At 40.2% G+C, this 23575-nt stretch overlaps 1 protein-coding gene across 13 annotated transcripts in view; it reads right to left on the bottom strand.

Moving 5' to 3' along the window:
- Positions 1-23575, bottom strand: part of EHBP1 (EH domain binding protein 1) — a 212526-nt gene that overhangs the window by 87080 nt on the left and 101871 nt on the right. For all 13 annotated transcript variants that reach the window (XM_042036615.1, XM_042036602.1, XM_042036604.1 and 10 more), the window contains one exon: positions 21203-21386. In XM_042036615.1, coding sequence (XP_041892549.1) covers positions 21203-21386 — 184 coding nt within the window. The remainder of the gene's footprint in view (positions 1-21202; positions 21387-23575) is intronic.

Raw genomic sequence — 23575 nt, 5'->3', positions numbered from 1 at the left:
CTAGCAAAACGCACCTCCCTGGGCCCAAGGCTATCTCTGCCACATTTCAAAGGCCTGCAGCAAACAATGGAAGTGTTAGAGCTTGTCAGAAAAGGTCACAAGAATCTCTTCTAAAAGAAAGCACAAGGCAAACTAAAAATGAGAGTCACTGCCAATTCTTCCTAAAAACAGTGAACTCTTGTTGCTTTTGCAGGAATTTCTTTTGACAGAGCCATTAAATAAACACAAGTCATTATCCCACTCTTCTGAACATTTCAACAGACATGGTTTTTTCAGGCAACCTTCTGATGTTGGCTCACTAAGGTGACATTGCTCAGAACTTTATAGTCACCTATTTTGTAAATCTACTGCATCATTTACATTAATGCCCAACCATAGGCAGATTTATGGAAGCATTAGCCTTTACCTATGAGAAATCTTCGTTTTAAATACTTGAGAACACAACAGAGATGTCAGATTCGTGCAGGTATTGCAGTAACAAAGGAAAACAATCTCTGTTTGGGTGTGCTTAGGGCACTCGGTATTTTTAAGCCTGGTATTGATGTCATAGTTCCTCTGAAGGCCATAGTACACCTCTTGGGTGACAGTGGAAATAAAATCAGTGTATTTTACAATCCTGCCTGAGGTGCTGGTATCCATGAGCCTGCACCAGGCATAAAGATGGATATTCTTGAAGCTCCTTAGGACAGCTATAGATAAATGAGAATTTAATGGAAACAAGTTTTTGCCTTGATAAACTACTGCATCAGCAGCTGACTCTATGTAAACAATCACAAGATGGAGATTAACAAAAGTATTGCTTCCCCCCCTCAGTGGTAAGGAGAAGCTGTCCGTAGATGATGGGGAGACATCTGAAATGCTTAGTACTGTTTTTCCACATCTGTCTTTATTCTACAAATCAGACGGAAGTTGGAGACTTGCATTACTGATACAGACACAGAAAGGTCAGATTTCAGCCCCGTGTGGAAACAGCTTAGATAAGCCAGATGCTTTCAGATCAGCTGAACACATTTAATGTAATCCTAAGGTACTGGAAGAACCAACATGAAACAACATCTGAAATGAATGGTCAGTTTAGAAACTTGAACACAGGGGAGAATATTAGAAGAGTAGGAATAGACTACATTTTCTTCTAGTCTTTAAATGCCTAAGAAGGACAAATAGCAAGAATGCAGACAAGCAAATGAAAAAGAGGAGGAACAAATAATTAAGGTCCTTCTTAGCATATGAAAGTTAAAAGAATACAAGCAATAAACATTAATTTGTCGTCAACAAATCATGACTAGCAGTCCGAGTTCCTTCTACAAGAGGGAAGCAGGGAGCAGAGAAGCATCAAATAACAGATTACAGATGTAGCTAAGCTCTTTTAGCTGTCTTTCAAGATGCCCTCATAAGGAAGCATGGAAAACAGAGCCTTAATGAGACTCATATAGGTGCAAAACAGGCTGGAAAACTATATCCAAGACTAGTTTTAAATGATTCTTGGAATTATGTGTTAAAAGGGGTTCTGCAAGAGTATTTCTTGGGTTCAGTGAAAATCTGAATTAGGAAGGTGAATGATGCACTAGACAAGAAGCTGGTATGAATATTGAATGCACTAGAAGAACTCCAATCACATAAAAAGGAGTAAAGTTCTGAAAAAAACAGTATGAAATTCGATAGGTACAAGTGAAACATAGGAAGGAGTAATCATTTACATAAATGCAGGATGAGGAAGAACTGGTTAGGTAACAGTTCTTCACAAAAAGATGTGGGGGAAACAGTCTATTCAAGCTGAACATAAAAGTCAACAACATCAGGTTGTCGTGAAAAAGACAAACATTAGTACTGAGATGTACAGACAGGAATAAATCTTGCAAGACACATATTGCCTCTCCCACTCCACTCAGCATCAACAAAACCGCAACAAAAATTTTATGTTCAGTTCCCCCTGATGCAGAGTGTAAGGAAGATAAGCCCAAAGAAAGATCAGGGGGAAAAAAAAAAAGCATGAAGAAAGCTGGAGCCCATTTAGGTCATTAATGTTATGAAAAAATTACAAAGGAAAAGTAACATGGTAAGTCTTCAAGCATATAAAATTCCAAAGAAGAAAGAAAGCTCCTTGTCCCCCATACCAGTGTTTACCAAAACAAAGTTATAGGCTTTAGGTGCAACAGGTCAGACACCAGAAGGAGCAATCTATAGGACAGTATAATGAAGCACTCAAGACTGCCTGGGAAAGCCATGGATGTTTCATTACTGGAGGTCTTTAACAACAGGTTGCAGAAGTCTCTCATTTTGTAAAGGAGAACTTGAGCTTTGTCCAAGTAGAAAGACCAAATGATCTTTTGGATGTGCTTCAGACAGACATTCTCTGTGTCTCTTACCTCCAGCTCACCCGATGGGCTGCTGCCATCAGGGAGCAGGAGCCTGGCAGAGCTTCCTTCCATGCTCTGGCAGCACAGGAATCAAGCTGGAAACCCCCTAATTCCCACCAAGCAACACTTCACACTGGCCCCTTGGTTCACATCACTCACCAAAACTCCCTCACTTCCCATTTTAAAAATTAACCCTAGCGTGGAGGTCCTGATATTATTCGTTCCATAAGTAACTCATGCACCAATTCCCCTATGTTAATCAGATCTCCTTGCAAAGCACAGCACACTTTGCTTTTTTTTCCTGGCACACAGCTATCTGAATACATGGGAAATTCAATAACCACTAACAACTCTCCAAATGAAAAACTGTGCAGTTTACAACTCTTTCAGTTGTTTAGGAGACTGTTACTGAGTACAGCCCCACCACTTCAACTGCTCCTCATGAGGACTACCAGAGAGGAAGGCTCTCTCCCAGTCAGCACACTTCCACACAGTCACAAAGTCACTTTAAAATCTGGGATACATTAGGAAGGTTTTGTCATCCACGAGGTAAGAGTTCAGGTCAAACCCAGGACAACAGTCAGAAAAAATCCCACCAATTACAGTGGGGTGAAATGAGGTATTTAGGCAAACAGTAACACGTAAGCAACACTGGAAACCAAATCAGCTGGATTCAGGTCTCAGCCACAGCAGAGATGTCACAGACTGAACTGAGAAACAAAGATTACCTTAGAGGGATTTTTAAAGAAAAAACAGGATGATAACACTTGAAAAATCCTTCTCTACCAGAAACAGAATGCTACACTCTCAAGCACCATTCATAAACAACACAGAAAACAAAAAAACCATTACATAATAAAGCAAGTGAAAAATGAAGGAATGACAGGCTTGAATATTCTTGCTTTAGTTGCCCAACAGAATGAGCATTATTTAAGCAGTGTGAAAGCAGATTGTTATCTTTACCTCTCTGAATAGTACCTTATTCTGTGAATAGTCCCCATGGAATAACAGCCACTACTCAAGGATTCAATAGCTTAATGAACATAACAGGACTGGCACAATCTGGAGCTTAATTTGCATGCAGTTTGAATATTTTTGCTTTATTAGTTTCATTTCAAAATAAAAATACATGTAAAAGTAACAGCAATTCAAGTGCCACTTGGCTTAACATATATTTTTCCAGGAATTCTTACACTATTCAAATTTGCTAATTGCTAGGGCTTGTTCAGCTAAAAGGAGAAATACATGTTAAATTAAAATATCCTTTTTGTTTTATAATATGTAATTAACACAAGCTTTTCTAGCTTCAACACTGTCAAATCTATCCTCTTGAAAAATACACACAATTTTCATGCGACAAATTAAATTTGGTGTGGTTATGCTTTTAGCACTCAACAAGTAAAAGCTTGTAAATGAAAAGCTGAAGCATAAAGGTATGGCAAGTCTCATTTAAGAAATTAAAATCTTTGGGAGAGAGGAATTCTCTCCTGCAGAACTCAAGAAAAGCTGCTAATAATTAAATACTGCCTCTGATTAACACTTTACACTACATGTTTATGTTGAAAGTCCTTGTTTAAGCAGATCGTGATACAAACCTAATCAAATCACTGTATTTCATTCTCTTATGATGCCTGGCTAATAACCACACAACAGTTGGAAACTGCCAAAATATTTTACAGCTCAATTGTAATTCCCATCCAAGTCTAAGCATGCAGTAATTGGGCGTTAGCCACGTTCCAGGGGTGTTACAGCAATGCACAGCAGTCAGATCTTCTGGGTTTCATATTTTTTTAACACATGTGAAACTCCTAAATGATCCCTAGGATCTACTCCATAAAATTTTGAATTAAATATTAGTACACTGTCCACAGAGATAGCTTTTTTCACTAGTTCGATGTAGTATTTATATTAACATTTTAAAAATTAGCTTGATATTTGGAACTATAGAATTTGCTCATCAACTTTTTTTTCCCTCTTGGTTTAAATTCCCTAAAGAAAAAAACCACCCTGTGAGATAAATAAAAAAAAAACACTTTGAGCAAAACATTATACAGCAAATATTGTAATATTAAAAGCTTTGAGACAAAATGCTGATTTCAGCTTCAAGGAACGAATTTTGCAGATCATATGTTACAAGGATTATTCCAAGCTGTCTTGGGGTGACTTTATGATGTTGCATCCCATATTGCTCTTCTATGCCCAGAAATTAATTCTGTGCCTTTCTATGCCTTTAAACTGAGCCTGAGAGGGGGAAGAGAAAAAAACCGAGCAAACTCTTCAAAGCAGTTTTGCAGTTTGGTTTTCATATTTCGAGGACACAGAGAGATACAGACTCCTCTTGCTTCTAACAGCAGTGGCAGGAGAGGAAGGAAACACTCAGCTTGCTTTCTTTACAGCCAGCTTTCAGCTCCTTTTCCTCCAGAGAGTTGAACTTTGTTTTCCTGGGACTCTGATTTTTCCCTTCTTCCCCGCTGGACAGTTTCAACATCAGAATACATCGGGAGGACTTTGTGCCGAGGCCTTGGCCCTGGATGTGGGCCCACCACCCCATCCCAGCTCCAAGGAGGGAGAGAGAAAGACTACGGAAGGACTCTGAAATTTTCCCAGGTTTTCTCTCAGCAGAGCAAGAGGTTTTATTATTTAGCATTATTATCCTTTTCCTGTGTGTTTGTTAAATAAATAGTTTTTTTCTCTTTCACTTTCCTTCGAGGAAAATTTATTTTTTCCCAAACCTGGTGGGGGAGGGGTGGTTGTAACCTGCCTTCTCTCAGAGGATATATTTCCAAATTTGCCCAAACCAGCACAAATAATTAGGTCACAAGCTCAGAGAGAAAAGAAAGGTACTGCTACAATAGGGTGATGTGAACCAGACAGGGTTTTCAGCATGCACTATTACACCTGTAGTGTGCACAATACTCGTGAGCATCGGATCCAGATACTGGCCTGATGGGCTTTCCTGAACAGATAACTCCATAGGCATTTCTGATTGGAGTCTGTATTTCTAAGGCAATACCAGAGACACAGATTCATGACTCCCTGGTCTTTCAACACTGTTCCAATCATTAATCCATGCATTAATTGTCACTAACACCCAGTCACAGGCAGATGACATCACTGGATCCCCAATACATTACTGTCCATTGGATTAAAATCCTTAAGAGGAATTATGCCTTTGAGCTTCCAGAAATGGAAGAAAGCGTTACATTTCAAGTGCCTTTTGGACTGAATTTACATGGCGTGTTAAATAAAATCAAGCATTCCTGCCAGGTTCTCTGCTGGTCCCCAGATGATGCGATGATTAATGTGTTGGGTGCGAGCTGCTTGTGATTCCAAACACTCATCTGCAGACAGAACTAGGAAACACCTGGATAGAAGGACTGCACCAGAAGACTTCAGTCTTTCCATCAGTTGTTAGAAGGTGCATCGGGGGAAGGTATCAACTGCTCTGTCTTGTGCTGGGGGATGAGATGAGATTTCTCAGAGAAGCCCAAGGAGCTACACAGGGTGAATCTTCAGCCAGCATGAATGCAGAAAACTCACACTCGAGCCTCATACATCATCTTTAACATGTCTGATCATGTCCAGCTGTTACAACATATAGAGCACTTATCACTCACACATCTCAGTCTCCTGCAATACTTTTCACTGCTCAAGCACCTCGGGATAGGTGGAGGAGGGAAAAGAAGGGAGCCTTCATTCCTACACAGGAATTTCCATGCTTTGGGAAGTGTAAATTAGAGCATTACTACTAGTCTGACAGTAAGTTTGCTAATAAATGTGTAGCAACATATCTAATTGCATAATGAGAGATTAAATGATTATGACAGTCTTTGAAATGAGGAGAATAAAGAGAAGAGAAAATTAATGTAAGGGAGAGCTCTGGTAACACAGCAAACTAGCTGCAATTTCGAAACTTTGATAAATTTATGAAAGACAACTGCTCTAAATAAGCTTCCAGTGGAATCTATAAAGCTTGTTCTGAGTTAGTTCCAAGTTACATGACCTCTAAAAATTATTTAAAGGATGAAGGACCCATCATCTCAAAACCACAAGTTTTTCACACTTCTAGGCAACACTCAGCAGCAGAAGCATCAGCCAAGACATGACTGGGAAACAAGTACAGCAACATCATTTGATTAACACCTACCTTACCTTTAAAGCTGTACAGGAGGAGAGTTCAAAGAGCAGTTTCCCTACAGTTACAATAAAACTTAGAGTACTCACACAGAAGTGCTGAAGCTCTAGTGGGAGAATGATGAGTTGATAAATATTATAGTGTGCATGCTGCTTTAGTCATAGCTTAGGTTCTCAATGAGTTACACCCACATAAGTTGGTTGGGGTTTTTTTGCCACATGCAAATACTTAAAAGTCATTTAGCAATGATTTTTATTTTCTTAAAACCTTGGAAGTTTTAGGTGCTGGTACTTAACAAACCCTTCTGCAAGCTTGGGAGTGGGTGGGAGGAAGCAGGAAGGGGAGGGTACTGGACTCTCAAAAGAGGAGTTTACGTAGGCAAGACTGGTCTCACTGATCTCCCAAAATCTCTTTTGCAGCTGGTAGAGCCTGACTGTTTAGAAGATTCTTCAGAGGAAAAGTCTAAGATGCTCCAAGCAGCCTTAAGGAACACTATCTCTGTCCCTAAGTTATAGAACACTACAGAGGCATTTTATGTCCTAAATCAGACAGAAGCAATGTATTTGTAACTAACCTCACTACAAAAATAGGTCAGTTCTTATGGAATCTAAACCTACAACTCATAGCCCAACTCATCAACCAGTTTTTAAAAGAATCCTCTGAGAAGGACAAAATGAAATGAGACTATAGTAGGATTTGACCTGTATCTTACTCTCCTTTTACTCAATAAATACGAAAATATTCCATTTTAATTTTTTTTAAAATGTGAATCTATTTTTCAAATAGTTCCAAGCAGACATGCATTTTCCAGTGTCATTCAGATCACCCGGTTGAGGATCCACACAGAGTCCATTACTCATGCAGGGATAGCAGCAAGAAAAATGTTATGGAGTTTAAGGATGTGAAATTGCTAAAATCTGGTCAGAAAATAGGCCAACTGCATGATCTGGATTTCTATTAATTTTCTTCTGTATTGGGCATGAAATATTGGCAGAGCAACTGTCAGAGAAAGTGAGACTGAGATGATGAAGGACCAGTTACAGCTTATCTGTGCTCAAAAAACACCAAAACACACAAACCCACACAAGACCCAAAATCCAGAGCAACACATTTCATTTGTCTGGGGACTAGTCATGGTACTGGCTTCCTCCAAAAAAAGGAAGGAAACACTTTTCCAAAAGAGATGAAAGTCCTCTGAAGCAAACCCCTTAATGTGCCATGTGTTGCATGGGCTCTACAGCTCTTTAAATGCTTGCAAAAAAAGACAGGTTGTGATTTTAAATCAACCATTTGTATATCCAAGGAGACCAGAAATGAAGAACATTTGGAAGAACACTTCAAAAATGTGGAGGCTCCCATTGGAAGTACCTTCTAGTTATTCCCTATTACTCATACCTATGCCACATTCTGGTCCTACATTTGAAAATAATGCTAAGTATGTAAACATAAAAATAAGATACTGCCCTAAAAGAAACCTTTTAGCAGGTAAAACCCCAAACATATTTTCTATAAAAGCCTAATCTTGTTGCTATAAAGAAATGTAGAAAGAGTTAAACACATTTGCAGAGAAAACTCCTTCTGTGAAAACCCCTCAAAAGCAATTTTTCTTCTTATATTTTTTTCTTTTTTAAATCATAGTGGTAACATTCCATTAGCATTTTTGGTAGAGTGGGAAAGCTGTGGTTACAGTTATAACCACATTGAGCATTGCAACAATATTTGGTTTGCCATAGTTTTTTATATGTAAGCCTATTGACTGGGTTCTGATCTACACACCCATGTCTCACAATAAAAGATTGAATCCCATTATGTTACTGAGTCATTGCTGTCAATGACAATCATGACAGACTACTTACCAATAGCACAGAAGGCCAGAAGAGCACTTTAGAAAAGCATCAATTCTGCAGCATTGCTTTACAGTGATAAAAACAAAGCTTTTCACAGAGTTCCTTAGAGCACTTTGGCAACGTTAAGAAAAGGGCTCATGGTGTTACAGAATATGGGTGAGTTATGAAGCAGATTCTAGGACAAAACACTTGAATTACGATCTGTTAAGCCATCTGTATCAAATTGCTGTCTGAATTCACTTTGTAGAAAGCTTGCATGCAGATAATAAATGTATATTTATTATACATAAAGGTATATATATACAATATTTATATATTGTTATAGATAAAGATATATATTATATATATATACACACTTTTTTATATAACCATAGTAGTAAATATACTAAGATACAAGTTTGTACATATCTCAATAAATAAAAAATACCCCAAGCTTACTTAACAGAAACACATTCTGACTATGTGTTTAAGTAAAAATTACTTTCATTATGCTCCAGAAGCATAAAATACAAGGCAGCTAATTGGAAAAAACCAAAGAAAACAAAAAAACCATTCTTTTTATTTGTAATTATTTACGGTGATACAACATTTTAGGATACTTTAAAGCTTGTTTGGCTGAGTTGGATTCTAAAGGTGTATTTGCCTTGAAGCAAGCCAAGAAACATGACCTTTGCAAGGCTTTAAGATTACAGTTCCTTGTCTTGAAGGTGTTTGAAGTGAGGGAGAATAAAGATTTCACCTGGCCTACCAAAGAAAAAGAGACTGTATCTTCCCTGTGTATTACCCTTCCAACATACAAAAGACAGCTAAGGGGTTAGAAACAACTCTAACCTGCCCCAGTTCACACTCATGGCACCTTGGGTGGAAAGATTTTACTGCTCTGGAACATAACTGAGGGTCAGCTAAAGGACCTCAACTTCTCCCTGCCTTCAGTGGACTCTGCATTAAGTCTCAAGAATGCTTACAAAAATCCAGGTGTGTAATAGTCAGCCTCCAAATGTTCTTTCAAAATGTATTTCTCTGGTTCTGCTGTGTGCCTGTGACAGCCTCTCCCCCATTTGTGCAGGCACAATTTGAGCAGTTATGTACACATCTGTGAGCTTAATGTTGGTCCCCACACTGAGTGCCCAGGGAAATAAAGGCGACTTTCCACAGCCACAGTGGGCATTAATCCACGACATGCAAGCAACAGTTATGTGCTCCTGGTGCTAAAGATGCCAGGCATGCATATGAAGTTGCTCCTAGTCTCAAAATTAAACATCACAGGACCTTTACCAAGGTAACAAAAATTAGTAATGAAGCCTCCAGTACCCAGAGAGCTGTGTTCTTCAAGATATTCCATCCCAGGTAACAACAAGGGGTTTGGGGGTAATTTTTGGTTTTGGTTTGTTTTTGTCTGTTAAAATACTCCTTATTTTGGGGACAGTAGACATGTTACAACTGCTGAGTATCCTGTGGCATGGCATCAGCTAGTGGGAACCCACAGCTCACCCCAGCAAGCTCTGCTCTAAAGGAGAATGGGAAGAGGCAGGATAAGATGTATTAGAAGATGTTTCACCAGGCTACATCCTCTGAATCCAAATGATTTTCCCCCTGTGAGAGACTGCCCTCTCAACACCATAGCTCTCTTTAAAGTGGTGTAAGCATTTAATCAGTGAGTGTTTAATCAAGCTTTTAAATAAAGCTGAACTAATATATTAAGCTCACCAATATTTTTCAAAACATTTACAATGTGATTTCCTTAATGACTTTAGTTTCTAGCTAGCCCCTTTAAAGCCCTTTCATTGAGCTAGAGCACATGATTTCATTCACACTTTAAAAGCTTTTCCTATGCATGCTTTTCAAAGCTGATTTGTCTGAATTAGACACGTGAACGATATCTAAATTTTCTGCATTACTCATTACTACAAACTATGAAGTATCATTCAGGGGTTAACACAATTATCTGCTAATCTGCAAAACAGCTCTTGTCAATAATGAAACTAAGTAAAATACATTTGCATGTCCTCTTTTTATTGAGATAAAAACAAATTTGGTGTATCTAATGAGACATAAAACTACTTAAGTTATATCAGGAAGAGTTCTTGCTGTAAATACATATTTAGCCTTTTTTCCCCTTTATTCTGTAACAGTCTCTTTATAGAGTGCTTGCACTGTATTTTTTTTAGATCCATCTATATGCTTCTGCACAGGATAAATCAAACCCAAAAATATTAGCAGGATCTCGATTTTGTATTCAAACAGCTGATTCTCCAGCAAAAAAAATTTTCCTGCATACTCCATTTTTGTTTTCCTTAAAACAACTCAGAAAAAATGTGAATCTAAAAATATGGTACATGCCACAAACCCCTCAGACAGCTCATATAGTGACAATTGCAGAGAACAGAATTCTGCTGAAAGAATAGAGAGAAATAGATTTAAAAGGAGTCAGTGAATCAAAAAACCCTGCTTTCAGCTTGATGCCAATAAAAACCAGAATCACTCAGTTCCTTTGGATTGTTTTCTATTTATTTTCTTTTCTTTTATGTGGTTAATATTTTAGGAAATTGTTGGGTTTTTCCCCCCCTTTTTTTGTCACCACAGACACTCCCTTTAGGCAACTGTGCATCAACAATCCTCCCACGTTCAAAGTCGGCTACATCTGTTGCTCTTTCCCATTGTTGAAAATTCCTGCCTTAATCCTATTTGACTTTATTCATGCAAAGGTCATCCTGAATTCAACAAATGGAGGAGCGATAGCAGGCACACTGTTGAACATGGCTAAAAAATGCTGTTGTAGAACATGCAGCTAGTGTGCCGGCACTATCGCACAAGTACTCGCTTTATTATGCAGCCTCTTGTCACCACAGCTCTGTTGCAGTATGAATTGGCAACATATTTCTCCTTGCAACTCAGGAATACAACATTTTCCTTCTAACTGGCTTGATTTTCTCTCCTTTAAGAAGGCTTGTGCTTAACTTGTGTTTGCTGGCAGGTATGACTGCAACATACAGAATTAAGGCTTGGCTTCTGGCACCTATGGCTTCCCTTTTTCTCCTGGATTTTACCTCTAAGCTTCACAAATCTATTTCAACAACCTGCCCACCTAAAACTAATGGTAATCGCCATTTTAAATAAATTAGCCAAAATTCTATCTAAAAATACTTCTACAAACCAGGGTAGAACAGCTAATACAAATACCTCATTTTAGGGCCATCACTGCACTGTAGATTTGCTTACAAATGCCATCTATTTTGGTTTTAGACTTATTTTTCTTTCCCAGCAACAAAAAGCATTCTGGCTTAGACCTGATTTATTCCTATGCTTAAGTATCTGACCCAAACCAAAGAACATTGAGCAGGAACAGTGAATTAGTAAGCAAACCGAAGTTAACTATCAGACTGATTTATGAAGGGAAGATAATTATTTTTGTAATACTTCCATAACTCATCATGACAGAAGGAAAGGAATTCATGCACACTTATTTCCAATTTGAGGTGCTTGCCAACCACGATGAACCAAACCCATCCCTCAGGCAAGCAGAGAACCAGGCACATTGTTAATGTGCTCCTTTCACTGAGTGCTGCACTAGGGGCCATGGATGGGCCATGGATGGTGGAGAGAGCACCCAGGACTTTATCTAAACCAGCCCCAGCATAAAGCTCAAGGTAACAGCTAAAAGTCAAATGCTACAATGTCAGCTTCTACAAATTGTGTTGAGGTCCTTGTTAGCTGCAAGGGAACACTGGAAAGAATCAAGTTTTCAATTTAAAAGCTGTCCTGCACTCTGCCTGTGTGGGTCTTGTTAAGGAACCTGATAATAAGGTATCAAAACTGTACAGAAAAAGGATAGATTTTATCAGGTTTTTGTTGCAAGATTTTGAGGATTTTTGTTTTGACAATGGTTTAAAAAGGTCTTAGGAGAGGAGAAGTGTTCCTTCTTTCTTCTACCTTTTAAAGAGCAAAGCTTGAACTAAACATGAGTCTGTGAAGCCCAGCATGAGAATCAAAGTCCTCCAGGTCACAAACCACAGGAAGGCAGCCCTCCAGCACCTACATCAGGAGCCCATAGCCTTGTGCCATCTGCCTGACTCCCCCAGCTCCCTTCTGCCAGAGAAGTGAAGGCAAATAACTTACAGGAAATAGAATAAAATAAAAGGCCCTCATTGGGGATAAGGATTTTCAGATGACAGAAGCTGGCCTAGATCTCATTAGAGCTGACCCAATGCAGTTGTCATGCAGATGTTTGGGCATCCCAGGACTGCTCCATCTGTCCAGCCAGTGGCTGTGCCTAATCCACTTGTCCTCTGGGAGAGAAACCAAACACTGCCATGGAAGCCTTGATATTTAGGAACCATAGCACTCCAGAAACCTCAATGCTTCTGCCAGCTCCTAACTTCTTCCTTGCATTTATGCACCTCAGGGATATTTTATGGATAGGTTTCAGGCAAACGTCTTTGGCACCTCCATGAGGAGATGAGTCCTCTCCCCAGTCCTGCAGAAATGGGTGCAACGAGAGACTTGTCTCAAAAGCAGCACTGAACTTGGTTCACATGCCCTGCTCTCCCCTCTGGGGATCCCCCACTGCCATGATCCCCATCTCTCTCTCTCTCCTGGGACTTCAAGCATTTCATTCACCTCATAAGGGGGGAAGTTGGAGCCCAGAAAAGGCAGCATGAATGTTCCCACAATCCAAAGGCCTTCTCCTCTCCCCTGATCTCAGCAGCCTTGAAGTTATTCCAGAATCAGGAGAAGAGTTTTATTTGACCAGTGTTGCGCATGTGGGTAAGACAGACTGTTGAGCACTTCATTCAAAGAAAAGGAAAGTTTTACATAAATCATCACATATATTTATATGGGAAAAATTAAAGAAATTCTCATGCCAGTGTCATTTTTGAAAAAATATGAAATAAGTATTTTTTGTTACAGTTTGCCTACAGACAATGGTGGGTGCTGGCATTTCAATGACAAATAGCAACACTATGTCACACTACATATCTGTTGGCTTTTCCAGTTTCTGCCAGAGATGGATTTTGTTCTCACAGAATAGTGCACAATCTTAAACTTCCAAGATGAAATAAAACATATGAAATTACTGCAATTATATATCTAAAGAGTGTATTTTTCCACAACAACTGAAGTAATATTTTATGACAACACATCTGAGTTCTATAATTTGTGAATGTAAGTTAAATTTAAAATATGAAAAGTGAGGTCTGGAATGTCATAACACTGGTGCAGTTACCAAACCTTACGTGCGCAGACATTTTGCAGAAGTGGTAACTGGCGCAACTCAGAACTGCTGCAGGCACTGACAAAGCTTCCATCCATTTCAGTAGGAGCTACATTGCACCAATAATGCACAAGTACCTTAAAGAGCAGTTATGAAAATGACAGAAGCAGTCAAACATTTATCAACCTGAACACTATGTATATTAATTTGCAATGAAAAATATTTTTCCAGGACAGCTCTGGAGACCCGTTGTCTGCATCCCCACTACTAATTAAGAGCCTAAAGAAGAAACAGTCAAACACCTAAGTAGCAGCACTGAAAGCTGCCAAATCAAGTGTTCAAAGATTGTGGTTACAAATACATTTTTATTAGTACCGTTTGTATAGTAGCATATATATGTTTTCAAATAAAAACTGAGGTCCACAAAAGAACCCACCTCCAAATTATTGTAAGCTAATGCTTTTGAGTCCTCAGGCTGAATCACCTAAGACCTGACCTTACAGAGAACTGTTTGTTTTGTGATAGTTCATGGGACACAAAACAGCACTCTCTCAGCTGCATGGCACTACAGTCAAGCCAATAGCTCTGTTAATTTATCCGGGTTGGATGCAGCTGTGAACTTGAGAAAAAAGAAAAACAACCAACAAACCACCACAGTCCAAAATCTGGTTCAAGAGATTAGCTTAGCACCACACATTAAGGAATTCATGACAGAGGGAAGGATTCATTCTCTGCTCCTGGACAGCACTCAATTGTCACAGAAAGCAGTGCCTTTTGCTGGCCCTTGGCTCAGCACACTGCCTGGACTGGCTCCCTGCAGAACAGCACATACAGTGTGGTGTGAGCCACCATGTGAGGACGTGTTTCCATCTAGGTAATACTGCAGCTTCTGGGACAAGGAGAGAAGTAATGGGCTGAGGATGGAAGCAGCTCAGCTCTGCCTCCAGTCCCGGGCATAACTCCTGCTACAAGAACATTTGGGCAAATTGCTGAGGGTTTTAACCCCCAAATTCTGAAGGAAGCATCTCTCTTAGAGATAATGTGACTATAGAGCAGCACCTACATCTTTCTGACAGCATGGGCATAAGATACCTCAGTCAGAAGGGCAGAAAGCCACACACAGAACATGGAAGGGCTTGGTTTCATCTATAGTCTTGATGTCCAACAGTGGGTACTTGTTGGCACCAATCACGGAAATAATATGAAGGCAATATAGTCAAGTTCACAAACACCTTTTAAAACTCATGAAAACAGTAAAAAGAAATTGCTTAAGTACCGAATTTAAAAAATGGAGCCTCTTTTATTCTTTAACACTTGAAAAGCTGCAAGTTGAATGACTTGTCTGTGCTTCCACATGATTATCTCACTATCTCTCTGTTCATATTATGTGTGCAGCTTGTCTTTCTTCCTATTAAAAGAAAAAAATATCTTTGGGCTGCATGCAAAGGCAGATTTTCTCAGAATGCCTTTTTCTTTGCTTAAGTTGATAATAGTTGACATCTTCCAATTCTATCCAGTGCCTTCCAGATCTTCCTTGGGCTTGAACCATCTGTCTACATAGGGAGTGACAAAAAATCTCATGAAAAGGAGCTGTACAATTCCTTTGCAGCAAATGTGAAGCTGAAAAGGAGTAAAATCATTGAAGAAGATGTTCCAGAGAACTGGGGAGTCCTTATGTGAAAGGACAACTGGAGATACTTTTGATACCAAGAGATAGTGAGTGATCTTTATCTCCCATTTGGAGTTTACTGTCATTCCTCCACTTGGTTCCATTACTACACCTGTGTTTTAGGATGAAATTTTCCTACTGTTTGGTCACATAAGGTTGATAATCTTGAGGTAAATAAAAGTGGAGAAAACAAGCAGCTGGAGACTTTAGGATCTCTGATATCTTGGGAGCTGTGCCTAGTGCTATATGAAATGTCACTTCTCCGCCTTCCACCAAACCTACCTGAGTGTTTTGTGCTCTAGCATTTATTCTGACTTAGAATAAATAAGAAGGAGAAACAAAAATTACAGGTTTCTTCTTGTTCCCTTGAAAAGTATCTGAGAATTTCTCTTCTTTCATAAGGAATTAATTTGTACTCCCTTTGCTGCTTGAAGGACAAACTGTCTATCAGGTAGAAATTTTTCTGGACAGCCTGAACATTCTGAAGCATTGCAGATACACAGCAGATTACCAAGGATACTGGATGGAGATGGGTTATTACATATCATGCAGAAAAAGGATTCTGTATTTCCTATAAATGTTTCATCAGAGCTTAAATGAGCTAGCTTGTCTGGCATGAGAGAGCAGATTATTACCTGGCATGCAAAACAATTAATTTTAGTTTTAAAATGAGAGACAGAGATAGCTGAAACAATGATGGTGACAAACAGAGATGTTACTATTGGCTTTGGACTATTATGTGAATGTGCATTCTCCTCTTCCACCAACTTAAAAGGCCATCAAAAATTCTTGTCTAAAAGCACCAAAACCAATTCCTGTGTTTTCATGACTACCAGCAACACCATGCCTTTCATAAAGGCAAGAATGGTGTATACAATAATGATAGCTGATTTATCATCCCATCCTGATGCCATACACTTTCATCAGTTGCAAGGCATAACTAAAAATCCATTCAAGGTAAAGTTCAAAAAGCATCTTGCGGTCTGATATCAATTTTATGTCTGTTCATATAATCATGTATTGCCCGAGAAACATCTATCCCCAGGATGGAGTGCAGGAGTTGCATTTACTGAGAGATTCTGGGCAGGCAGCTGTGAGATGAAGTTCTGAGAGCTCCCAAATTCCAGGCTGGCAGGTCGTCAGCCTGCAGTAGTTACTCTGTAATGTGGTGGCTGATTGACCAGTGGTACACTGACCTGCCGACCCACAATCAGAGCTGCGACCGGGTAAGTTTTACACCACTGACGTGTTCCCATACCCCTGTTACCATTCCCCTTTTTTTTCTAGCTTCTTAGTTAATAAAGAAAGGGGAATCTAAAGAGGGAGGGAATGGAAGCCCCCACCCCGAGAATTGCAAATTTTTAACTCTGTTTAAAACTGTAGCAGAAACACCTGCCAACCAACACTCCATTAGGAAACCCAGCACTTGTCCCACCACCACCCTCTGGATGTTCCTGATACCACTGGCAGGGGAGGCTTGAACTGTACTGCAGCCAAAAGAAACCCTGGCAAAGACTACCCCCCTCTGTGAGAGCATCCATACCAGTGTCCAGAGAAAAATCCCCTGAAGGATTTGAGGACTTGTTGGGACGATGGCTTTTGGGTGTTTCTGATTGTTTTTGTTGTTCCATGTGTGTTTGGTTGTTTGGGGCGTCCGGTTCTGGGATCTCTGGGGGAGGCCTTTTTAATTAATACAGAAAAGAGAAGTTGTGGTGGCCAATTGGCCAGTGGTACAAGAGAGAGAGGGCTCTTGGTAAGACAGTCTCTGGTGCCAAAGACTTTGGTTATGGCGAGGGAAAGGAGCCTCTCCCAGGATGCCTTCTCCAGTTATAGCAATGAACCCCAGTTCTGCTTCCCTGGTTGGCTCCTGGTGTTAGCCACACCCCTTTACTTAAGCTCAAACTGTCACATGTTCAGGGTCATTTCGCCTCTGGAAACCTTCACAAGTTGTAGCAATAAACTGCTCTCTCTGGAACTCTATGCAAGGACCCTTCTCAACTCCTTGCCATCGGCTTAATATTACTGAAGCCATCCCTGCGTCTGTGCATTCACACGTGTGAGCCACAGAGCTGGAGGGGGCTCGGTAATACTGTAAGGCATGTGTTTAACCAGCACAGGCTTCCAGACCCTGAAGACAGGACAAAGGACTTGAGACCAAGCTGGATTCACCAAATATAACATACCTGCTTACTTTCAGTAGGTTAATGGTAATGGCAGAAACCTGATGGATTCATGAAGCATGAACTGGAGCCTTGGCTAAAGTCTGGCAGTAAACTGAATGCACCAAATCACAAGAAAAGCCTCTCTCAGAATTGTTTTCTGAAAGTGAAGGGCATATGCTGTCCATCAAAGGAGTCAATGAGTAATGTCAATCCAGAGCAAGATTTATTTCTTTTAACATTTAAAAATTAAACATTCCCTATGGTTGAGATTGCTTACCTGTTTCCTCCAGTTCCCTAGTAAATAATTCTTTACCTCCTATATAAATTCAGAAGCATTCCTGCTCCCTCATTCTCACAAAGACAATAAAATCCGTGATTGTGCAGAGACACATTGCTTTAGCTTCTCTACCACGAGACATAGTTGCCAGCTCTGGGACTGATCTTTCTTCAAATAAATTCAACATAATGCAGGGAAGAGAAGAAATGCTGCAACTGGCTGAGACTTCACCCTGCTGAAGTTCGTGTGTGTATTTTGTAATCAGCTAAAGCCAACGATGACCACTGATATGCATGCTATGTACTGGTCTGATACCACATTTTGAGCTTGAGACCACTTTTTTTCACACAAAGTCAACAAGTGGGGGAAATTTAAAAAGTCTCTACCGCCTCTGCGAAAGGCAGAACGTGGTTATGCAAACCAAGTAAAGAACAGTAACACATGCATGACAGTAACAAGCCCTACAAGGCTTTAGTTGGGCTTGACAGCACTGTAGCAGTTTGATGACTGAAGAGCTTAATTACAGCTTTGCACTTTGTCAGACTCACCTAAATAGAGTCAGCATACCATAGTTTTCAAGTCATTTGAGATGATTAACTGTGGGGTAACTCCAGATCTCAGACTTTGCATTTTAAGCTCTCTCTGATGACTCAGATTAGTTTGGAGGAGATATGCAAGACAGGAGAAAATTAAGATACTCCTTTAGGAAGTGTGAATAGATAAAAAAGCTTGAAAGCAAAACTTCCTCCAAACTCAGACATGGCAAATACTGTGGGCTGAAGAGCTGGCTGGATCTTTACGGACAGTTAGGCCCTACCTTATCTAAGAGAGATAACTGACCCTTCCTCACCAATACAGCTGACAGGGGATCTCCAAGTGACCAAAAGGGCCTGCTCAAGGGCAAGACACTGAAGAGGCTTGGAAAGGGTTTGCTGCTACAGGTAACTGAGTGCTCATCACTTACTTCCTGGTGTGTAGATGGCAATGACAGCATTTGTGTTTTTTGGATTCAGCCAATGTGATGAATGCACGTGAAGGAAAAATGAACACCAAATACTCTGTCAAAGATGTGCAGAGGAGCTTTTGGAATCCTTTTCCTTAAACTCTAAAGTTCTAATATTAATGCCATGTTTGTGTAGTTTAAAGATTAGCATTTCTGCTCCACAGACATTTCCTTTCACAGCAACCAAGACAGGGAACTGAACCTGCTGCAACCACTTAGCCTCTGGTGTAACTCCCAAAACTTTCACTGCACAGAAAACTTGGACAAAACACTGAATGAGATACATGATTCAACCTCCCTTTACCTAAGTTTACCTCTATAGGACTACTCCCCTACATTAGGGCATGTACTAAGTTCATGTTTGTATAGTGCCTATACCTTTGGATGGAAGTTTTTCTGGAATTGCTAAACATTGTCTCTATCATTGAGCAATAAACAAGTGATTTGTGCCAACACTCCAAATCCCACCTGGGCACTGTTTTGTACTGTGCTGTGAGAAAACAGTTTCTTTTCTTTTAAATGCCAGTACTTTTCCAAATTTCAAAAAGCATTCCAAGTAAAGTGCTTTTGATCTGAGTGCAAAACAATTCAAGCACAGAAAAAAGACTCTGCTTACAGAAAGCTTTCTGCATTGCAAGTGACCGTACAGTATTTTAACACACCCACTCAGCAAAACTTTCCACTGTAATATAATGAACCAGGACACTGCATCTGCTTTGGAGCCTTCCCTAATGTCTCCTATCCTCCAAAGTCCTGTTAAAAAAATTAATTAAAGCTTTCCTATAAAAGAGCATGTGAGCACAGAGCTCCACCTTCCCTCCCAGCCCTAATGAAAATCAGAATTTCAGTACATGGACCTCTGCTGATCTCAGCTGTGCCTCAGGGTCAGAAAGGTGGGCAACAAGCAGGCAGGCACCAAAACATTCACCAAGTAACACCATGCACAACAGCAGGAACTACTTGACTGTCCATAACAGCACAGTCCTCTCAGCGAGTTCAATCCTGAATCTTTTCTTAATCAGTTCCACCTTTCAGACACTCTAAAGCTTCATCTAGGGCAGACAAAAACTACAACAACCAAACTCAGTAGTAACATATTATTTCAGCACAGTGAAGACATGCATGAAGCAGAGAGACATATTTCCTTGGATGCATATCTGTAAAAAAACACCTCTCAAACAATGAGCAAGGGGGGCCACAATTTCCACCAAGCAACCTGATAAAAATCTCCACAGACGTCTTTTCACAGCCTGGTAGTACCAGAAAGATTTGCTTTGGCCATTTTGCTTTGACCTAAGGGCCAGACTCCACCAGAAATCAAATGATGTGTCGTATTTCATGCAGAAACTCATGCAGAAACACCAGCTAACAGGGCTGAATCCCATTTCAGAGCATTATAAAACTGCTGTGCTTTGATTTCATATATCCCTAGTTGTGGTTTTGCATACAAAGAATAACTTGCGAAGTGTACTTGTGGTCTTACTCCACTGTTTTGTTTTGCCATGAGCAGACATGATTAGATTTCTGGTCCCATACTCTTTAGCCTGAGTAAGTGGTAAAATGACAACAAGATCAGAGCCTGAATGGACAAGGACATGTGAGCAATCTGGCTGAGTAATTATGCAATGAAATGATAGGTATGACAAGTAGTTTCCCTCAATTCTGAAATGCAAGTACAGCAGCTCTGATTCAAGGCAAACCAGATGATAATGTGCACGCACTGGGCAAGACACACTGGAAGGGAGGCATGGCATTCTGTCCTCATCTTCCTACCTTTAAAACAATGTAGGACATTCATTTCTAAGAAAGGTCCATTAACTCATATTAATAAATGCTTATTTCGTTTAAAGAAAAAGCACAAGTGGTGCTAACTGCTGAAACACTGGAGTTGAAATCCACACTGACAGAACTTGGCTGTTGTGGTAATAAAACACCCACCCCTCAAATTACCTCTTCCAATGAAATTGACTCTCATTTTCCCAGGAAAACATAAATGGATATGCAGCATGCTTAGTCTGGACATTCCTAGTAAACAGTTAACCTGATTTAAACTAGACTGTCTTTTTTTTAATTACTTCAACATAGCTATGGAATTGGACATATATAAATCCCAATACAAATAAACAGTATCCAGCACTAAGCTTTTAAAACCCAGATTTATGACAGAAATTTGGAGACAGACTCTTCCACAGGGGCAAGGCTTAGCAGCATTAAAATAGATCAGGACAAAGCACTGTTCAACATTATTTTCTTCCTTCTCGATGGCATATCCAGCTGTCCTGTAACATGGGTTACTGGAAGATTCTTTTCTTTGAAACTGCAATTGCTGATACTGTTGTCATTAAATCCTTAAAGAAAAAATACAAGCTCCTACTGTTGCACCCTCCCTATGAACCAAGGGAGGGTTCATAGAGACAAGCCAACACCTTATTGAGTACAGGCAAAGTTTTTAACATGCCTGCAGAAATGAACAGGATGATTACAATGCACAGAAAGGTACTGTTATGAACAAAGATGAAATTTTGGTATGAAAAGCTTACCTTAGGAGAGGAGGAAAGCTCCCTCGATGCAGGAATTGCTGACATGTTCTCACCCATGCCCATCTCCGTCTTTGGCAAGAGGTTTGGGGGTTCAGGAGCCTTTCTTTTCATCTTCTTCTCTGGTTCTTGCCGAGCAACTTTAATTAAAGCAGGACTTGATTTTGGTTCATAAAATGGATTTGATCTAATTAAAAGAAGGGAAACACATTTCTTTGCTATCTCCTTGGAAATAAAACCGAAAATAAGACCTGTTTAAGAAAGCCAGTGACTAAAATGGTTTTATTATCCCACATAAGAATATATTTTATCTTTATATGCTTTTAAATACTACTTTTTCATACAATTGAAAAGTGAGTTACAACAGCTAGAGCAGCATTATTTGGTCATAATTTCCATAATTTTTATAAAGTCCTGTAAATTGCAGAAGTTTTATCAACTGCATAAAGCTAACTCTTCAATTATACTTTGCTATCTATCAAAGAGTGATCTAATTCTATGACAAAATCAGTAGCAAAAAATTTAAGTGAAGCTGCTGGGTGTTTAACACTGTAACGAACAGACTAAAGAAAGCTCAATTAGAACAATTAAGAATCAGACTACTGGTACAGTTGTGCTCCCTGTAGAGGCCTCACTCTTGGCTGTCCAGGCTTGAAAATTCTGGCCTCCATGGGTACACCATCAACCTCGAGTGTATTTCAAACTGTACTTTACAGGCACCACACCATTTCCGCTTAGGATAAGAGAATAGTATAAGAAAACCTCATCTGACTTGCACATATCTCTCTGTGGACACCAGTAGGCATCACCTGTCTATTTTGAAAATACTTTTTATAACTAAACCCTGTTTTAGAACGTTACAGAGCAAACATCTTCCACCAAGTATATGCAGTCCAAAGAATTACCCTTAACTCAGGTGTCCATGTTCCAACTCTGCATTTGTATCACCCTAAGTAAATACCACCACAGCCAAATTTTGCCAAATTTTATGTCAGCTTGATACATCAAATATCAATCAATCAATAATACATCAAATAATGGCTTGTTCTACACACTTAGTGGAGCCAGCAGTTTTGTATCCTGCTAAGGATGCTTACAGGAATCTTTCATGCACTGAATTATTTCATTATTAATACTATCTGCTTTTCATACTTTGCAATCCAAAATAGGACAGTTAGTTATGAAATGGATACATTAATTTATTATTTTCTAGTCCCTCTTTCCCCTGTGTCATAGGTTAGCAAGCATAGTCCCGGAAGGGACGTCCTTGCTAAGGGGTGCTTACAGTTTCCTCTGGGAACTGATAGAACCTATCAGCTGGCCAGTTTGAATATGGACAATTCTCTAAGCCACTTAAAGTTGTGATCACCTCTGTGATCCACATTTAAGAATAGGCAAACTCCCCCTCCAAGCTCTCTCTCGTTTCCGGCGCTGGGACAGGTGGCTGCAGGCCCCGTGTGGGGGCCAGTGGGCTCGGCCAGGCCCTGCCTGGGCCAGGCCGGGCCGGGCCACGGCCATCCTGAAGCCATGGACCTGTTCCAGCTGTGGAACCCCCCCCACTGCCTTGCCGTGGGCAGCCGGAGCGGCTCGGCTCTCCCCCCTCTCCACTGCGATAAGAAAAATACAACATTCCAGCTGCAAAGCTGCAAGGCCGAGGTGAGATTAACCCTTTTTACTGCTGTGAAGAGCTGAAAACCTGAGGGAAGAGAGAGAGGAGATGCTTAAAGCTGAAAGTCTGTTGTGAAGCTATGATATATCAGAGTATCCTGTTGTAATTTCATGAAGATATGGGGGGGTGGAGTGTTCAACTCGTGAGCAAAAGCACCTGCGCTGAGATAGGCAGATGCTGACGCAGCTGTAATTTCATGAGAAGTTTGGACAGGGAGAGATGAACCAGATGAGGACTTTTGCTCCGAACGGGAAAGGAGAAAACCTCAGTCCGTAGAGATGCTCCCAGAGATAGTCCTAAAGATGAAGATGATGAAGACCCTTTGCTCCCAGGGAAGGAGAAGGGCCTCTGTTTTTGTTTCTGAACGGCTCAACCTTAAAATTGTACCCCAAAAAACTTCAAGAGTGGACCCTCGAAGGCAGTTGCGGGAAAAGCTGCAAGTCGGGGGAAAGGACTCACACGCAGGCAGAGAGACTCCTCTTCCTAAATGGACTGAACGATATTTGGAAGTGGGCGGCTGTCTCGTTGTGATAATGTTTTCATAGCATGAGCAAGAAGAGACTTCTCTTTCTAAATGGACTGAACAAGGTTATTATGGAAGTGGTAAACAGACTGAACATCTTAAGGGTTGTCTTTTCACATCGTCAGTGGGAGAAGGGAGGAAGGTGGGGGGAGGAGGAGAGTTCTGAAGGTGGTATTTTTTTTTT

This window comes from Corvus kubaryi, unplaced genomic scaffold (genome assembly GCF_017639235.1).
Source record: "Corvus kubaryi isolate FWS band 111438036 unplaced genomic scaffold, C.kubaryi_AGA036_p1.0 37386, whole genome shotgun sequence".
Classification (NCBI taxonomy): domain Eukaryota; kingdom Metazoa; phylum Chordata; class Aves; order Passeriformes; family Corvidae; genus Corvus; species Corvus kubaryi.
Note: the sequence above shows the minus strand (reverse complement) of the source record. Positions and strands in the feature narration are given on the sequence as shown.